The sequence below is a fragment of the Agrilus planipennis genome, unplaced genomic scaffold (assembly GCF_000699045.2).
Source record: "Agrilus planipennis isolate EAB-ADULT unplaced genomic scaffold, Apla_2.0 scaffold149, whole genome shotgun sequence".
In the NCBI taxonomy this organism is placed as follows: domain Eukaryota; kingdom Metazoa; phylum Arthropoda; class Insecta; order Coleoptera; family Buprestidae; genus Agrilus; species Agrilus planipennis.
In genome coordinates, this window is record NW_020438906.1 from 386,066 (window position 1) to 401,308 (window position 15,243).

The following is a 15,243-nucleotide window of genomic DNA, read 5'->3' on the forward strand; positions in this document are numbered from 1 at the left end:
GTATATAGATTAATCAAATAATAAACTGTTTAATTACACTTTAAAATTAGTATTTATTCTTAATCATTTGAATTTTTTTTGAAATACAAGTTATTTGAAGTAATTTATCTGTACATTCATGCTGCTTTTCTTTTTATTTAATTTCTTATGAAACGGCAAAGTATTTCCACCTTTTCTTATTTTTTCCTTCCAATTCTTTTCTTCGTCCTTTAACCTTTCTCTAATCCTCGAATCTATTCTAAAATTATGTAATTGTGTAAAGAATAGTTTGTAAATGTATGATTTGTTACTTTTCCTTAGGCTTTATCGGCGTTATCTAGTCAAGCTGCACATTTAACATCAAAACTAGAGGCAGCTTTGAAACAGCAGGAACATATTTTCAAAAAGATGAAGCACTATAAAGTTTTGAAGGATGCTTCAAAATCTCTGACTGATTCAGACAATAACGGTTCAAGCAAACAAACGAAACGTAGGAGAGAACCGTCCCAACCTCAAGAGAATAAACAGTGGTCCTCCTTGCCCTCTCAGCAGCTCGATTGCATCCATTGTTTAGTAGTTGCCAAATGCCTTATCTCTCTTTTATTATCTGTTGATCATTCATGTAGTGCTGACATGTTTCTTTTATCTTGCAAGGTAAGAATGGTATGTCTATTGTGGCCTAATTTTTAAAAAAATATTTATCTTCTACGTAGGTTATAGCGAGATTGATAAGTTTAGCTCGTTTAAGACTTGGTCAATTAATGAACGAAGATCATCTGTTAAAGTTAGTTAAGATTTGTATAGGATCGGAATTGCCATGGGCTCCCCATGCCTTGGCTTGTCTATTACAAGACGCTCTAGAAGTTACTAAACCTACATCTTCCGAAACTGACATGGAAACAGACAATCCTTCCACAAATGCATGGACACCATCTGGTAAGTTTTAATGTTCGAGTTTGAATGATACACGACCTATTTATACTGAAATGTAATATCTTTTATATTTTTAGATCTTATCACAGATGTGGAAAGTTTGTGCGAATCGTTCATTTTCGACGACGGTTTCATATTTGAGCCCGCTTCGAAACAGGGGAAAACCACAAATAACAATGAGAACACTTCTAGTGCAAACAGTAACGTGAATAATGTTACCGCGAATCCCAATAATGGTTCAAATTCCGCAGGAGCATCAGGCAATAATAATGCAGGTGGTAGTCAGCTAACTTACGTCTATGAATCAGACGATTCGGAGCTGGAAGACTTCTTGGACGACATCCTCGAACGTGGCCGTAATCTTCTGAAACGTTCTTCAAAAAGTTCACATCCTAGTCTAGCTACGTCTTCCGCAATGGACGCAAGATTAGAACATAATGTTGAAATGTCGGCCGAAATAGCCCTTCGACAATTAACTATAGCCACAACGTGCAACTTAGTACAGAACGTCAGCGCGTCCGTGCCTCAAGGTGAACTTCAGAAGGAAACTACCGTTTGGCCTACAAGACTTACTACCCCATGGCAAATACATCCCCAGTCATCCGCGACCAACCGGTACTTGCTCATATCTTGTTTTAATTCCCTATTCCGTGACCTGCACTCGCAATCGCCGGCTAATATGGAAAACGTGCTTCAGCTCTGGTTAACGTTGAATTGTGTTCGTCCCGATGATAAATTCGATCCGTCGGTAATGCCATTCGTTGGATTAAGTGGGGATGCAGTGAACGCATTGGTTTCTGCTATCGCATGGAGTCCCGGTTTGTCTCTGAGGACTTGGTGTAGCGCGTTACAGACTCTAACGCTTGTCTGTAACATGACTCATAATGAAACAGGAACGTCGCCAAATCAGTGGTCTGATCCTTATGGATTGTATGCAATGACACAGTGTATCGTTGGACATCCAGATTTTACACAAATGCTTCTGAGATTGCTATCTGGTAGTGGATTGGTGTTCTCTGAAAAAGGATTAGTGAGTAATAGATGTTTATTAAGAAATCATCTTGAATTACTGTTCTATTTGTTTATCGTGATCATTATTTCTTTTTATAAGCTCACAAGGGTTTTTAACTATCTTTCTTATTTAGGCGGGACCATCTCTTTGTAAGACGTTGCATGATTTTTTGGTACGACTTCAAATGCGTTGTAACGTGGTTAGTCCTAGTAGTCACCCAGGAAGTAACTTGAAAAGTCTCCTTTTAAAGATTGTTTATCAACTTATACAACCAAATGGACCTTTGGCCGCTAGACAGGGGCCCTTGGACGCGCAATGTAAATTATTGCAGTCAATGGGTTACCTTGACTATTCTAATGCCGACTTGAGCATTGCCATGAGTATATTTGAAAGTACAGGTACGAAAAAAACATATTTAAGGAGTTTTGTCGGTAAATAATACTAATATTTTTGTTACTTGATAATTTAATTAAAAAGTGATTTCACGTTTTCTTTTTTTCCTGCAATAGTGGATATGCTACTAAAATTAAAAAGAAACTGTTCGTTCATAAATATTCGGGATACAGTATAAAAAAAATGAATCATATAGATGAGTCAAATCAAAATAATCATTTTAATCAATTTTCGTTGTTTTTTACTTTCAGGAATTTTAGCTCATTCGTACATTTCTCATGTAGAAAGAATTAGATGCGTAAATATTGGCGAACGTTTGAACCCTACTTCGCATCTCTTTAGCGGAATATTAGCGTCTGTTTTGGGATCAGAATCAAACAAACAAGATCGGCCTGTCTCCTGGGACTTTTTGCTCATCTCATTGCTCAAATTACAAGCAAAATTGGTGCAAACTCCTCTGCCTGGTACAAATGAACAATCGGTAAACATTAATTTATCACTTAGCTTTTATTTTTTTCTTACAATTTTGTATAAAGAATAGCGTTAATTGTATTGTTGTTCAGGAGGCAATGGATACAGAGCCAGTGGTTACATCTCAAACGGATGAGAGTAAAGCGGAACAAATTCAGCAAGAGAAAAGTGGCCCCACCGTGCCTTGTTTGGCCGATACCGTACTCCAGCATCACCCGAGTATAATCCGATTATGTCAGTGTCTTGCAGCTTGCAAAGCGTCATCACTTTCGATGTTGGCCAATATATCGCAGCAAGTAAGTTATTTTACAATTTCAACAATTTGGTAATTTGACCTGCCTAAAATATACTTTTTTAGAGCGCATTTACTGACTTAGGTGAACCGGGAACAGTTGGTGATGCGGTCTTTCACGTCTTAGCTGCTTTAGCAAAAAAAGCGTCGAATAAAGAACTGGTTCTCGAGCCGGTGCTCATGTTTCTAGTGCAGGCCCCGCAACTAAGTGAACCTTTGCTCTGGTTCATACTGCAAGTTATTGACACAGAGGATGCTCTAAGGAGTTTTCTCAATTCCGGTAAACATTTTTTTTTTGTATGTGTAGACTAAATTCAGCAGTAGATGGACGGTTAAAAGAATAATTAATAGTTGCACATAATTATTTTATATTTTTTCATTATCTTTAGAAATACACGGTGTTATGCATATAATTTCAAAAAATTTTGTAAATACCACTGCTTTTTACCTTTTAATGGGGTTTCGTGTTAGTTGAGTTGACTATACTTCAATTTTCTACTGTCAAATATTTAAATTTTTCCAAATAATTTCTGTATTTAAAACTTACACAGGGAAAGAAATTACGGAAGGAAAAGGTATTTTTAGTTTGCTATGTTGGCCATTTCTTGTGACAAAGTAATTGGAAACAAGGAGCAATATTAGGAAAAATTATTAAGTAGCGTAATGTAAATATTTTTATAGCATCGATGTGGCGCACTGGGACCAAGAAATTTTACTGTATATGAACAACTTATGCTAAAGAATGTGTTGTACAATTATAAACATATTACCTAAAGAAAAAAGTATGTCATGGTTCTTATGCTATTATTTATATTAGGTACTTCGATATTCTGGTGGAGGTCTATTAATTTTGCAAATAAGTTAAATGATTTTAATATATTTTTTGCTGTTTTATAGGCGGTATTCGAATTTTGGCTCAGAGTTTGGTACAAAGTAGTAACGCCCCAAATACAATCTCACATACAGGGACTATTTCGGCAGTAATGCAACATTTCGGCTCGACTACTCGTTCTGATGCCAGCACAGCCATTGCAGCTGCTTCTGCAACGAAAAAATTGCAACAAGCCACTTTGGAAAATACCATGTCCTTAGTTAATTTTGCGCCCTTTGGTACAATCAAGTATGTAACAAAATACGTTTATATCTTTTCTGCAGATATTTAATAAAGTATAGAATGCGCGGAACATGAATGAAACTCACACTTTATATGATTAATTTGTTGTACAGGTGTCAATCCGGTACCGCCCAGTCCGCGGATGTTTTAATCCAAGGTGGCGCGGCAGCGCATAGAAGAGCCCGAACCCCACAGTGGTCGTATCATTTTTATCCAGAAGAAATACATACCGAACTCCTAATACAGCTTCCAAGTGCCATACTCCTACGTGAAGTCCATCTTCAGCCTCATTTGAGTTCTCTCGCCACTTGTCCTTCTGCAGTCGCGCTAGAGGTAATATTTAATTAAATTATTTCGAACGTAAGATTTATTATTAATTTGCTTTTATATCTATTCTAGGTTTCTTCAGACGGCCCATCTCGCCTTGTTCCAGCCTGTCCCCCTCTTCCAACGAGCGGTATGACATTTATCCGTTTCCACCTCCCTGTTCCTGAAGTGGTCAACTGCATTCAGTTGTGTCTATATAAACCACGAGATGCAAACAACATCGGTCTCTCCCAAATTCGTATCTTGGGTACTTCGGCTTTCGGAGGACATTTCAAGCAACTGCAACAAATAGACCTGTCTGACGATGAGTCTCATTGTAAATACAGTCTTGGCTGGCTCCGCCTTCTCCACCATTGCTTTACCCTCGCTTCAGATTCCAATTTGAAGAGACAGGTAGTCACCAGTGCCGTTGAAGTACCGAATTTATTATCTGTGTGCTGTGGCCTGCTTATTATGCCTACGAATATTCCAATTTTATATTTGCCCAATTTGGAAAGTGTATTGTGCGAGATGAGCCTTCACGACCGTGAAAATGGTCTTAATGTAATCAGGATTTTATTGAATAGTAAACCGAATGGAAATGAAGTGTTCACAGGAGTAAATTGGGGCAGGGGTGTAATGCTAGTTAATTCAGCGGGAGTTCAATCGGCTTGCGAACTTCTAAACCAGATATGCGGACATCAGGTACCTTTTTATTTTCATTTTAGAATTCAATGTACGTATACCTCGAATATTATCAAATGTTTTTATGTTTTTAGGATTCTGAGACAGCTTTCAGGGTGGCATTGTTGTTAGAATGGGTAAAGTCTGTTTGTGAACAGGCCATAGCCACGACGAAAACAGACGTCTGTAACGCTGCATATTTGTCTAGTATTGCTTCTATTCTGTGGACCACATATCAGTCACGCACATCTTACAACATAACTTCATTAATCACTTTAAATCTCTTCGATTCGTTGTATAACCTCCTTGCGGTAGTACAGGGTAGCACGCCATTAAAATACGCCCTCGACTCGCTCTTGTGTTCACTATGTTACATTAAACTTGAATTATTTCCAACATTGCTCCAACGCATGGGTGTTTTGATACCAAATTTGTCTACTGACCACGGTGCCTCCATTTCTGACGATCGCAAAGATTCGGAGAGTATGACAGACGACACCAAACAAACGTTTGAGTGTGACTCTGAATGGTACGGACGTTTGATAATCGGAGACTTGTCCACGTTAAATTTGACTGAAAGTCAGTTAGAAACTATAGCTTTAGTAAGCCGTTCACCAACGACTATACAACAGTTGCTCGATTCAGGACTTCCTAAGCTTCTTAATACCGCAATCCTTCAGTTCTGCTCGAGTTCATACAATTTTGCGTATCCCATGGCAAGATTAGAGAATGTTGCAACAATTTTAAAATTTTTTGCGGACGTTAGCGAAGAGAAAATAATGCGAGATTGGTTGGGATCGAAAGACGGCTCCTCATTCTGGTTACCTCTTTTACAGTGGTTGTGCAGAACTGCTCAATCCAAAAAATCAAACGTAAAGTCAGAGACTTTAACACAGCTGGAAGAAATTTGTATTAGATTTCTGTCAAAGTGTTCTATCTGCCATCCCAATAATCAGGCGCATTTAGCAAAAATTTTATGCGAAGTAATAGCTCAACAAACAAATGGAATTTCTGGCTTTATGAGACGTCTAATTCTCCAGCTACTGTTGGAAAACGAAAAGGTTCCTGTAACAATAAAGGCCGATGAAACGATTTACCGCAATACATACTATTACACCCCCGTACATCCTGCGTTTAAACAAACCCACAATCAGGCCTTTCTTTATCTCGGAACGAACATAACTTTGGCGGAAATTCTGGAACAGCATGTATCGTTTTCGACGCTCGTTGATACGGATGTATTGGGGGGTACAAACGGAAACAAACGTGACTCTACGGGAGGTAAGTGCGAGACATCGAAAGGCTGGTGGCATATGGTTGATTCAGACTTAAGTATGGCCGCTGGTGTAACTGCGAAAGACAAAAGAGCCAAAGACGCGAAAAATCAGGCAACTGCCACGCCTCAACTCAAAAAGAAACGCTACACCAACGCAGATATAGCCACCCATCCGAATGTATTTGAAGGGAGAATTATCCGTTGTGAGGCGTTGCCCGAGAGAGCATTACCAGTTAACATGACGTTGGGACAAGTGTTAAGACTTATAGAGACCAAAGGCGTGAAAACTGACTGGCCCTGTGTTCGTTTAATTATTGCTAAAAGTACAGGTAATTGTATGAACGTTAATGTGCTTTTTGTAAATAACGATAACGTTTTCTTAGGTAATGAAGACAAAAACAATAAGAACGAAAATAACCCTATTGTGTGCCAAAGTTCTTACAGTAGCACTTTACAAGTATTCAGCTCCGTTGGTGGTTTAGCCCTTTTGGCGCAGCATTTACCTGCCATCTATCCCGAATCTATTCGTACAACAAACACAAAAAAACAAATAGTAGAACAATCGGAATCCGACTGGGTTAAATTAGAAGGTATTTCTCATCTACTTACTGTATAAACTGAATGCTTTTTATTATAACAAATTTGTAGGAAGTGACGATATCTATGAAGACATAGAGGAAACAGCTAGTAGCAGCACTCCTTCTAAAACGACCAACGTTGTGTCTAACGTTCCGACGCATTCATTAACAGCCTTTGGACTTTTTTTGCGACTACCTGGCTATGCCGAAGTCTTGTTGAAAGATCTCAAGAAAGCCCTGTGTTTGTTACGATTGGTTTTGGGTGTTACCGATGACGGTGAAGGTAAACATGTCACTTCTTATAATTAACTGTTTCGGCCTCTGATTTATAGAAATTGAAAGTCATAATGAATATTTGACCGAATAACAACACAATTTTCCACATTAAATTTTATTATACTCGTAACAGTTGTTTCACCCTACCAAAGTATTTTCAGAAGTATTAATAGATTGATACATTTCAGTGTAATTTTTCTTACATTATAGTCAAAATGTAGACGTTCGGTCTACGTGGGGTTTAGTCATCGCGTTTAGACAAACCCCGAAATACATTCTAATATTAAATTTCAAACCGAAACCTACCACAACTTAATTATTAAGAACATATTACTATTATTCTTAAAAGAGAAGAAAAAATTAGGTCATAGTAAGTTTAGGTCTTAATTTAAAATTTAATCTTGAAAGTATTTTAGGCAAATCTAAGATTGTCCCGTCATTCGGCGAAGTGCCTACATTTCGACTTTTGACTACTAAATATACATATATAATCTTATTCAGTGATGAGGCTATTTTAATTACCTTGTCCAGCATTAATGGACTGTAAATATTTTAAATTTCGATTAAAATTGTTGTGCTATTTTTAATATATTTTTTAATTTCCAAAGAATCATATCATATAGAAACATATCTACTCTTCTGGAAGGGTGAGAGTATAACAAAATAAAAGTTGAAATTTCTGTTTTTAGTCTGCTAAGTATTCATTGCGTCACTTCTTTTTATTAGTCGTCATGAAGTAATAAACAATGCTAGAGTGTTTATAAATAAATAGTGAACAAATTAGCTCGTGGAGACTTCTAGAAAAATGTTTATTTTTTATAAACCAAAAAAATCAATTGTAGTACTGTGGAAGTTGTCTAAATAAACACTAAAAAACTACCAAAATTCCACAAAACATAAGACTAAAACTCGTTTCGACATCGAAAGTGTCATCCTCAGTTAGTTTTTAACTGAGAATGAAGACATTTTTTTGTGAAATTGGTATTACAATATGTGATACATAAAACAACTAAATGATGTTGATGTGAAGCTTTCAGAAAGGAAATATTTTTATAAAATTAATGCAGAAATATTTTAGTTTCTATTTTTTTGTATTTTTTTTTTTTCGAATTAGGGGGAGACATATTTCAATCTCCGATTGCCGACTCGTTACCGACCCTACCGTTCGAGGTGCTTCGCAAATTGTATGATGCGACGCCCTTAAGTACCGACGATGGTCGTCTTTTGCGACGGATCAGTATCAGCGCAGGTGTTGTACATTTATTACTTGCATGTCTTGGTATCTTCACCCATCAAACACAGAACATAGTAGATAAGGACGGTAACAAAGAAAAATTGAAAGAAGAAAAATCATCGCAGTTATACTGGGCGAAAGGTAAGTAAAGACATTCGTAAAGTATTATTTTTGTTTAGTGAAAATACTTTGAGATATCTTTTTTATAAAAATCAACAGCTTTGATTTCTAAAATATTTTGAAAGCATCATAAATGGAAATTGAATCTTTAACTTTTGTTTTTAATTTGAATCTTTTGCTGGAGCGGTAATACCTGTATTAATTTTTGTGATAACAAGTCACTATGGTAATATTAAAATTTTAAACAAATTTATAATCTAGTGTATTTGAGATTAAGAAATAATTTTTACAGATAGAGTATTAAGTAGTTGTTAGTTTCATGTTTACTGTTTGTTGGCTTTTGATTTTTTTTTTTATCTTTTTACTTAGGCACCGGATACGGTACAGGTTCAACTCAGCAAAGTTGGAACGTAGAACAAGCACTTTTAAAACAAAGAAGCGAAGAAGAACATGTTACCGTCCTGTTGCAAGTGCTTGCGAGTTACATAAATCCTAATGGGGAAGCTGATGATGAACTGTCTGACAACGTCTTGCCCCCTGCCTTTTATCAGCTTTTGGCCAATAGCGCCTTAATTCCAGCTTTAAGTTCTTATCTTCGAAATGATTCAGGTAAGGAGCAAAGTATTTTATTTGTTTTTGATAGGTAGTATCTTTGCACGCGGTATGTATTATCTATCCCACGAAAGAGTGAACGGGTATGGATCTATCAGCAAACTTCATGTACACATCCTTTCTTACTGGTTCCTAAGAGCCGTCCTATATTTAACAGGCAAATAAAGTGGAACGTATGACGTAAGTATATCAAATTAGTCGTGGCTTACGTTTACTTCACTGAAGCGTAAACAATCCTAATTTTCCAATTACGACGAAGGAGCGCATTATGAAATCTAAAGCTCAACATTGAGTGTTCAAACTGCCGCAATACCTCGCACAATCGAGCACTTTAAAAAGTACTGCTTTCGCGTGATGCGCACAACGGATACCAACTCCGTAGTATAAAATATAAAGAGTGATTTTTCTATAAGTTGACGTTAAGTTTCATTATATTTTTGAAAAGTACCTTTTGATTTATAACTCCAAAAACTAAAAATTTTCAGTGTTGGACATGGCGAGGCACATTCCCCTGTACAAGGCTGCTCTACAATTGCTCAGAGCCCTGGCAGCCAGTTCACAATTGGTGTCGTTATTGTTGCCTCAGAAGAACCAGAATAATGGGCCTTCTGTTAGTATGTTGCTCAAAAATATGAAAACTTGCGTAGACACGTACGCGTCCAAACTAAAGACAGCGGAGACTCATAAAACAAGTAAAAAGTAAGTGGCTTTTAATATTCGTTATGGAACAGTAATAGAATCATTTTGATGTCTATCTGTCTGTCGCCAGCGCTTCTTTAATTCAGAAAATATTTGAGCAAGCAATTGAACTCTGAAGCTATATTAGTAAGCATTTTCTTAAATACAGACGTGAACTTCAAAAGTTGAATTTTGACTTTAAGTCTAATAGGAAATTAAACACGAATTATTTTTAAATCATTATAATTGAATTGAAATCTCATTGAAACATGAATTCAAAAATATATAATACGTTTCTGTTTTTACCCTTTTGAAATATAAAAATAAGGTGTAAATTGAATGGAAATTATTAGGATTGCATTATTATTATACATAGTTTTTTTTTCACTTGTTCAGTACCAAAATGTACAATTGCTTAACAAAAACCGACTCCCACTTGACCGAATTATTTCAAATGTTTAAATTAACACCAATTTTTTAACTTGTGGATATAAGTTTCGACTAACTTAACTATATATATATTTAAATATTTTTGATTTTATTTGTAGATTTAATGGTAAGTCCTCTAGTGGAAAGTACAAATCGAAAATGGGTGAGCAACTTGAGGAGCTCGAACGGGACGAGGGGCTAGCGCAATTAATGCCCGATATTCAGGCCACCGCAAATCTCGTGACTGCAGTTACCGATCGCTTAATCGATTCTGATAACGAACTTATGGACACAAAAATTGAGCAGCCTTTGTCAGCCTCTATAGAAGAAAGATACCTTAGCATAATGAAGAAGTTGCAATTTGGTAAGTTACATATTTCCATTGCCACAAACATTTTAAGTAATTTTTTTTTAATTATAGATACATTCGAAATGATTCAAGAAATCCCGGAAGGAGGTTATAAGTTCATCGTATCCCATCATTTCGAAAGCAACGCTCGTTCGGCTGGGGACCAATCCCATCCGGCTCGTGTAAAGCGTCTTGCTCAGGAAGCAGTCACTTTAGCCACCAGTCTTCCCCTTAGCTACAGTAGTTCCGTTTTTGTTCGGTGCGACACTGATCGACTAGACATCATGAAGGTGTTAATAACCGGACCAGCAGATACTCCGTACGCAAACGGTTGCCTGGAATTGGACGTCTATTTTCCACCCGATTATCCACTTGCACCCATGATGATTAACTTAGAGACAACAGGTCACCATACTGTCCGCTTTAATCCGAATCTTTACAACGACGGGAAAGTTTGTCTCTCAGTTTTGAACACGTGGCACGGACGACCTGAAGAGAAATGGAACCCACAAACTTCAAGTTTCCTTCAAGTCCTCGTCTCAATTCAAAGCCTGATCCTCGTACCTGAACCGTATTTCAATGAGCCTGGCTACGAACGGTCTCGGGGAACACCTGCGGGTACTCAAAGTTCCCGAGAATACAATCAAAACGTGTACCAAGCTACGGTACGATGGGCTATGCTAGAACAAATCGTCAATCCGTGCCCTTGTTTCCGAGACGTCATTCATGCCCACTTTTATCTAAAAAGGGATGAAGTAATCGCACAAGTCGAGGAGTGGATCAAGGACATGGAGAACTCTTCAAATGAGAAGAAATCTTGTCGTAATAACAATAAGAGAACAGTAATGAATACTTTGGACAGTTTTAAGAAAACCTTTGAACAGCTCAAAGAAAAATTAATGCAGTTAGAACCTCCTGATGGACTCACTGAAGATGTGAGAAGGGCAAGTAGTACTGAAATGGCGACGTCTGATAGTAGTGAGGCTGTTAATACTAAGGAAGAAGATGAGGAGGAGGAAGAAGAGGAAACATCTCAGGAACACTACCACCAACAACAACAACACCAGGATGCTGTGGAGCAAAATGAGATCTTTGGGGACATTGACATGGAGAAGATGGTGAACGAAATGTGCGAGTGAAGTCAGGTAGCATTTATTTACTACGTACTAAACAAACCACGGCCTTTAAATAAATATTTACAAAAAACACAAACCAAACGCAAGTTAATTTAGTTTAATTGACTGCGGCCACTACGGCGATGATCATCACTCGTGTTTATTATAATTATTTAATGGCATTACCTAAGGAGTTTTTTAATTTTTCTTCTTTTTCTTGTTAATTCAACTTACTTAAAAATACGTACGAAGCAGGATCGTATCATGTGCGGAAACGAGGAAGTTAAGAAGCGATCAATTATTTAATTAATAAAATTGTGATTGTTATTTGTTGATATGCGTTTAAATAAATTTTAGAATATTTGTACTCCGACTGAGCGGGTATTTTGTACAAAAGAGAAAGAGAAACTTAGACGATGAAATATTCGAATTGTTAGTTGCCAGAGACAAACACGTCAGATAACCACTATTACTACTACTACTACTACTACATATAAAATACAACAACTGGTTACCATGTTATTATAATATTATTGCGAAAAATGTGTCATAAGGGCTGAAAAATTTTACTACGATCGTAGAGAAAGACGAAAGCGAATACATTTTGACATTCGTTTAAAACTAGCGTGCGGAAAAATGTGGATACCTTATCCCCACGTTTTTTTTTCTAGGCGACACTTTGTTGCTAATTTTTATGTGATCACAAACAAAAAAAATAAATTATATTATTTACGTTTGTGGCCTTTTAATCAATTACAACTTTGTGTTGGGTATAACCACACAATTTGCATTTGTACCTCTCCCATCATATTTATGTACTTTTATTTTAGAACTAAAGGCGGCGATAAAAAATTACTTTTCTTTATTTATAAACTGAGTTGATATAATATAATTACAATTCAGTATCTTTTATTGTAGGCTTTTCGCTTTCGTTTTGTTCTTGTAAAGAATCTGTTTCAACTGTTTCCCGTTTCAATAACTCCGATTCAATTAACGCTATAAACGGGCTGTTGTGATAACTAGGATTCTGAGTCATTTCCCTGATAAAAAAGAACTTTTTTACAATAACCATAAAAACAAAAAAAAATACTTTATTTGGCTCTTACGTGAACAACATTAAAATTTCTTTAGGTCTTAATTCTCTAAATTCCGTGAATATAGATAATTTTATATTAGCCTTCTTTAATATCTTAGAAGTTAGAAGATGGAATCNTCATTAATGTATTACCGGAATGAAAACACATAAACACACAATAAAATAAATAATATCCTTACCTTTCATTTGAATTTCCCATTTTTTTGGACCATTTACTGTTATTCCACATCGCTTAAAAATATGTGCGACGTCTCTAGTAACTCACAACTATCGATACTATTTTTTGTAGTTCATTAATGTATTACCGGAATGAAAACACATAAACACGAATAAAATAAATAATATCCTTACTCTAAAGTAGGAATAATTCGTTTCCTTCCTCTTCCATAGCCTTGCATAACAAAATAGTAAAGTGCTAATAGTTGATCTTTCTCTGTAGGTAACTCTTTTTTCAAAGTCATATGAACAAGACACATTTCACCTTCACTGACCACCTTATGATATAATAAAAAAAAACAACATAAGCTATGGTCAATACTCTGACATACAGTATGGGCAAAATGAATCGGCTGTCATCAGCATACTTCGCTTGCGTTTTTACGATAAATAGATAATTCTATTTTCAGGCCTCTGCCTTTCATGAAGCAAAAAAAAATTTTTCAAGTGTTTTTTCTCTCAAAAACCAATTAACTTAGAGATTTGAAAATTTTAGTAAGTAGTTATTTATTTAAAAACATTTTACTTATTACCTATTTACTTAAAAACATAAGTGAAATATTGCATAGAGGAATTTATCATATCAGAACTATTACCTTTGACTCTTTTTCTTTCTTCTTACGATTAGTCTCATATGGAATAAATGCCTTCCTATCATAATTATCAATAAATTCATAATCAAAAAATAGTTGAAAAAGAACTGTAAAAGCTGTATAAGATTTACAACTTACTTCAGGCCCTGCATTTAACTTCTACAAATAGATTTTTGGTAAAGAAAAATAAATTTTTAAAGGTTCTACTTTAATCTTACTTGGTAATTTCTAGATTTCATAATTGCAAATATCTCTACTCTTCCAAAATTAATTATCTCACCCTGATGAACAACCATTCGCATTAAATATGAAATAAAATTATTTTTTGGCATTGCACCAATTATAATAATTGCTGGATCTATTAGTAATTGAATGTCAATTTCACATACAATATTTGCAATTAGTCTTATTTGCCTTACCGGAACTCCACGGTCTTGTTGGTATACCATTTAATAACTGCTGAACTCTTGAACCACGATCAATTTTATCAATATAAGACATTGTAGGTAAATGATACAGATCTTTAGTAAATAACTCGGTTCTGTTTACATAATTTTGACAAATTATCTACAAGTTTCAATTGAAATTTACAGAATTATTTATATTATAATTATGTGATAGTACCCTTAATTTTTTTCGGAACTCAGGGCATGTCTCGTATATCCGAACTTTCGCTCCTTTCCATAATAACCTTTTTGTAATAAAGCCAAATCCTGCATTGGTTTCACATATTAATTTATTTTCTATATTACCTAATGTTTTTACAATTTGCCAAACAATTTTACTGGCAACACCATCATCAATTAAATAAAATGCTGAAATGCAATCGCTTTGTTTAAGATGCAAATGCTTCTCTGGAATTTCACTGACTAGTTTTCCTGCAAAAGGCACGCTTTTAAGGTACTTATCTATTTTTTCGGCTGTTTTTACAGTTCTGTAACTTTTTTTGTCAGTTGACTTATTGTCAGAAGGAACACTGTATTCACAATTGCAACTACCGACAGTATCAAACGCCCTGTTACACATTTTAAATAATTTCTTAATTTTTGAAAACCGTAACATTATTATCACATTATTATTAACAAAATATGAAATTAGGGATTATATCAGTTGTCACCATAGTTAGATTTGATACCATCCATAGATAAGGTATCATCATCATAGATTGCAATCATATTGCAATATTGCAATTTAATCATTGATTACCCTTTGTGCATTGAACTAGACTACAGATACTGGAACGCGTACGCTATGTTAAATTTGTGAGCGCAAGTGTGCGAATAGCTCCGCTGCTGCGGAGTGGGATACCATCTCTCTTTCACACACAGGCGCTTATGAGTCAATATCGGAAGTCAGGTGAAAATGAGGCAGGTGTGCGATACCCGTGTATGATTTTACATTGCCGTGCGGTATCTTTATCGCAGAAATTATTAACAAATTATTGGCGTATTTTAAAATTTGTTAAAAAGCAATAAATTCATTAGAAA

At 35.7% G+C, this 15,243-nt stretch overlaps 2 protein-coding genes across 2 annotated transcripts in view; one reads left to right on the forward strand and one right to left on the reverse strand.

Moving 5' to 3' along the window:
- The window catches only part of LOC108736389 (baculoviral IAP repeat-containing protein 6), a 35,857-nt gene extending 23,272 nt beyond the window's left edge, over positions 1 to 12,585 (forward strand). Inside the window, exons 26-43 of the mRNA XM_025973380.1 lie at positions 299 to 633; positions 693 to 915; positions 990 to 1,942; positions 2,058 to 2,322; positions 2,569 to 2,798; positions 2,881 to 3,084; positions 3,147 to 3,360; positions 3,978 to 4,200; positions 4,308 to 4,527; positions 4,594 to 5,205; positions 5,280 to 6,789; positions 6,844 to 7,050; positions 7,109 to 7,321; positions 8,429 to 8,689; positions 9,038 to 9,277; positions 9,766 to 9,979; positions 10,507 to 10,751; positions 10,809 to 12,585. Coding sequence (XP_025829165.1) covers positions 299 to 633; positions 693 to 915; positions 990 to 1,942; positions 2,058 to 2,322; positions 2,569 to 2,798; positions 2,881 to 3,084; positions 3,147 to 3,360; positions 3,978 to 4,200; positions 4,308 to 4,527; positions 4,594 to 5,205; positions 5,280 to 6,789; positions 6,844 to 7,050; positions 7,109 to 7,321; positions 8,429 to 8,689; positions 9,038 to 9,277; positions 9,766 to 9,979; positions 10,507 to 10,751; positions 10,809 to 11,875 — 7,436 coding nt within the window. The 3' untranslated portion in view covers positions 11,876 to 12,585. The remainder of the gene's footprint in view (positions 1 to 298; positions 634 to 692; positions 916 to 989; positions 1,943 to 2,057; positions 2,323 to 2,568; positions 2,799 to 2,880; positions 3,085 to 3,146; positions 3,361 to 3,977; positions 4,201 to 4,307; positions 4,528 to 4,593; positions 5,206 to 5,279; positions 6,790 to 6,843; positions 7,051 to 7,108; positions 7,322 to 8,428; positions 8,690 to 9,037; positions 9,278 to 9,765; positions 9,980 to 10,506; positions 10,752 to 10,808) is intronic.
- Positions 12,586 to 12,696: 111 nt separating this feature from the next.
- LOC108736390 (dimethyladenosine transferase 2, mitochondrial) lies at positions 12,697 to 15,237 on the reverse strand. The gene is made up of 7 exons (XM_025973381.1): positions 14,381 to 15,237; positions 14,176 to 14,323; positions 13,975 to 14,114; positions 13,760 to 13,915; positions 13,299 to 13,441; positions 12,958 to 13,062; positions 12,697 to 12,891 (listed from the first exon to the last, which is right to left on the reverse strand). Exons 1-7 carry the CDS (start codon positions 14,816 to 14,818, stop codon positions 12,744 to 12,746), a joined length of 1,278 nt encoding a protein of 425 aa, XP_025829166.1. The 5' UTR covers positions 14,819 to 15,237; the 3' UTR covers positions 12,697 to 12,743.
- Positions 15,238 to 15,243: the final 6 nt, after the last annotated feature.

What these genes read in the sequence shown, in the direction of transcription:
- LOC108736390 (XM_025973381.1), bottom strand. Translation starts at nt 14,818, where the DNA reads ATGTTACGGTTTTCAAAAATTAAGAAATTATTTAAAATGTGTAACAGG. An exon ending in AGTTCCGAAAAAAATTAAGG is followed by an intron (nt 14,324 to 14,380) that starts GTACTATCACAT and finishes TGAAACTTGTAG; the next exon opens with ATAATTTGTCAAAATTATGT. An exon ending in AGAAAGAAAAAGAGTCAAAG is followed by an intron (nt 13,442 to 13,759) that starts GTAATAGTTCTG and finishes TTATATCATAAG; the next exon opens with GTGGTCAGTGAAGGTGAAAT.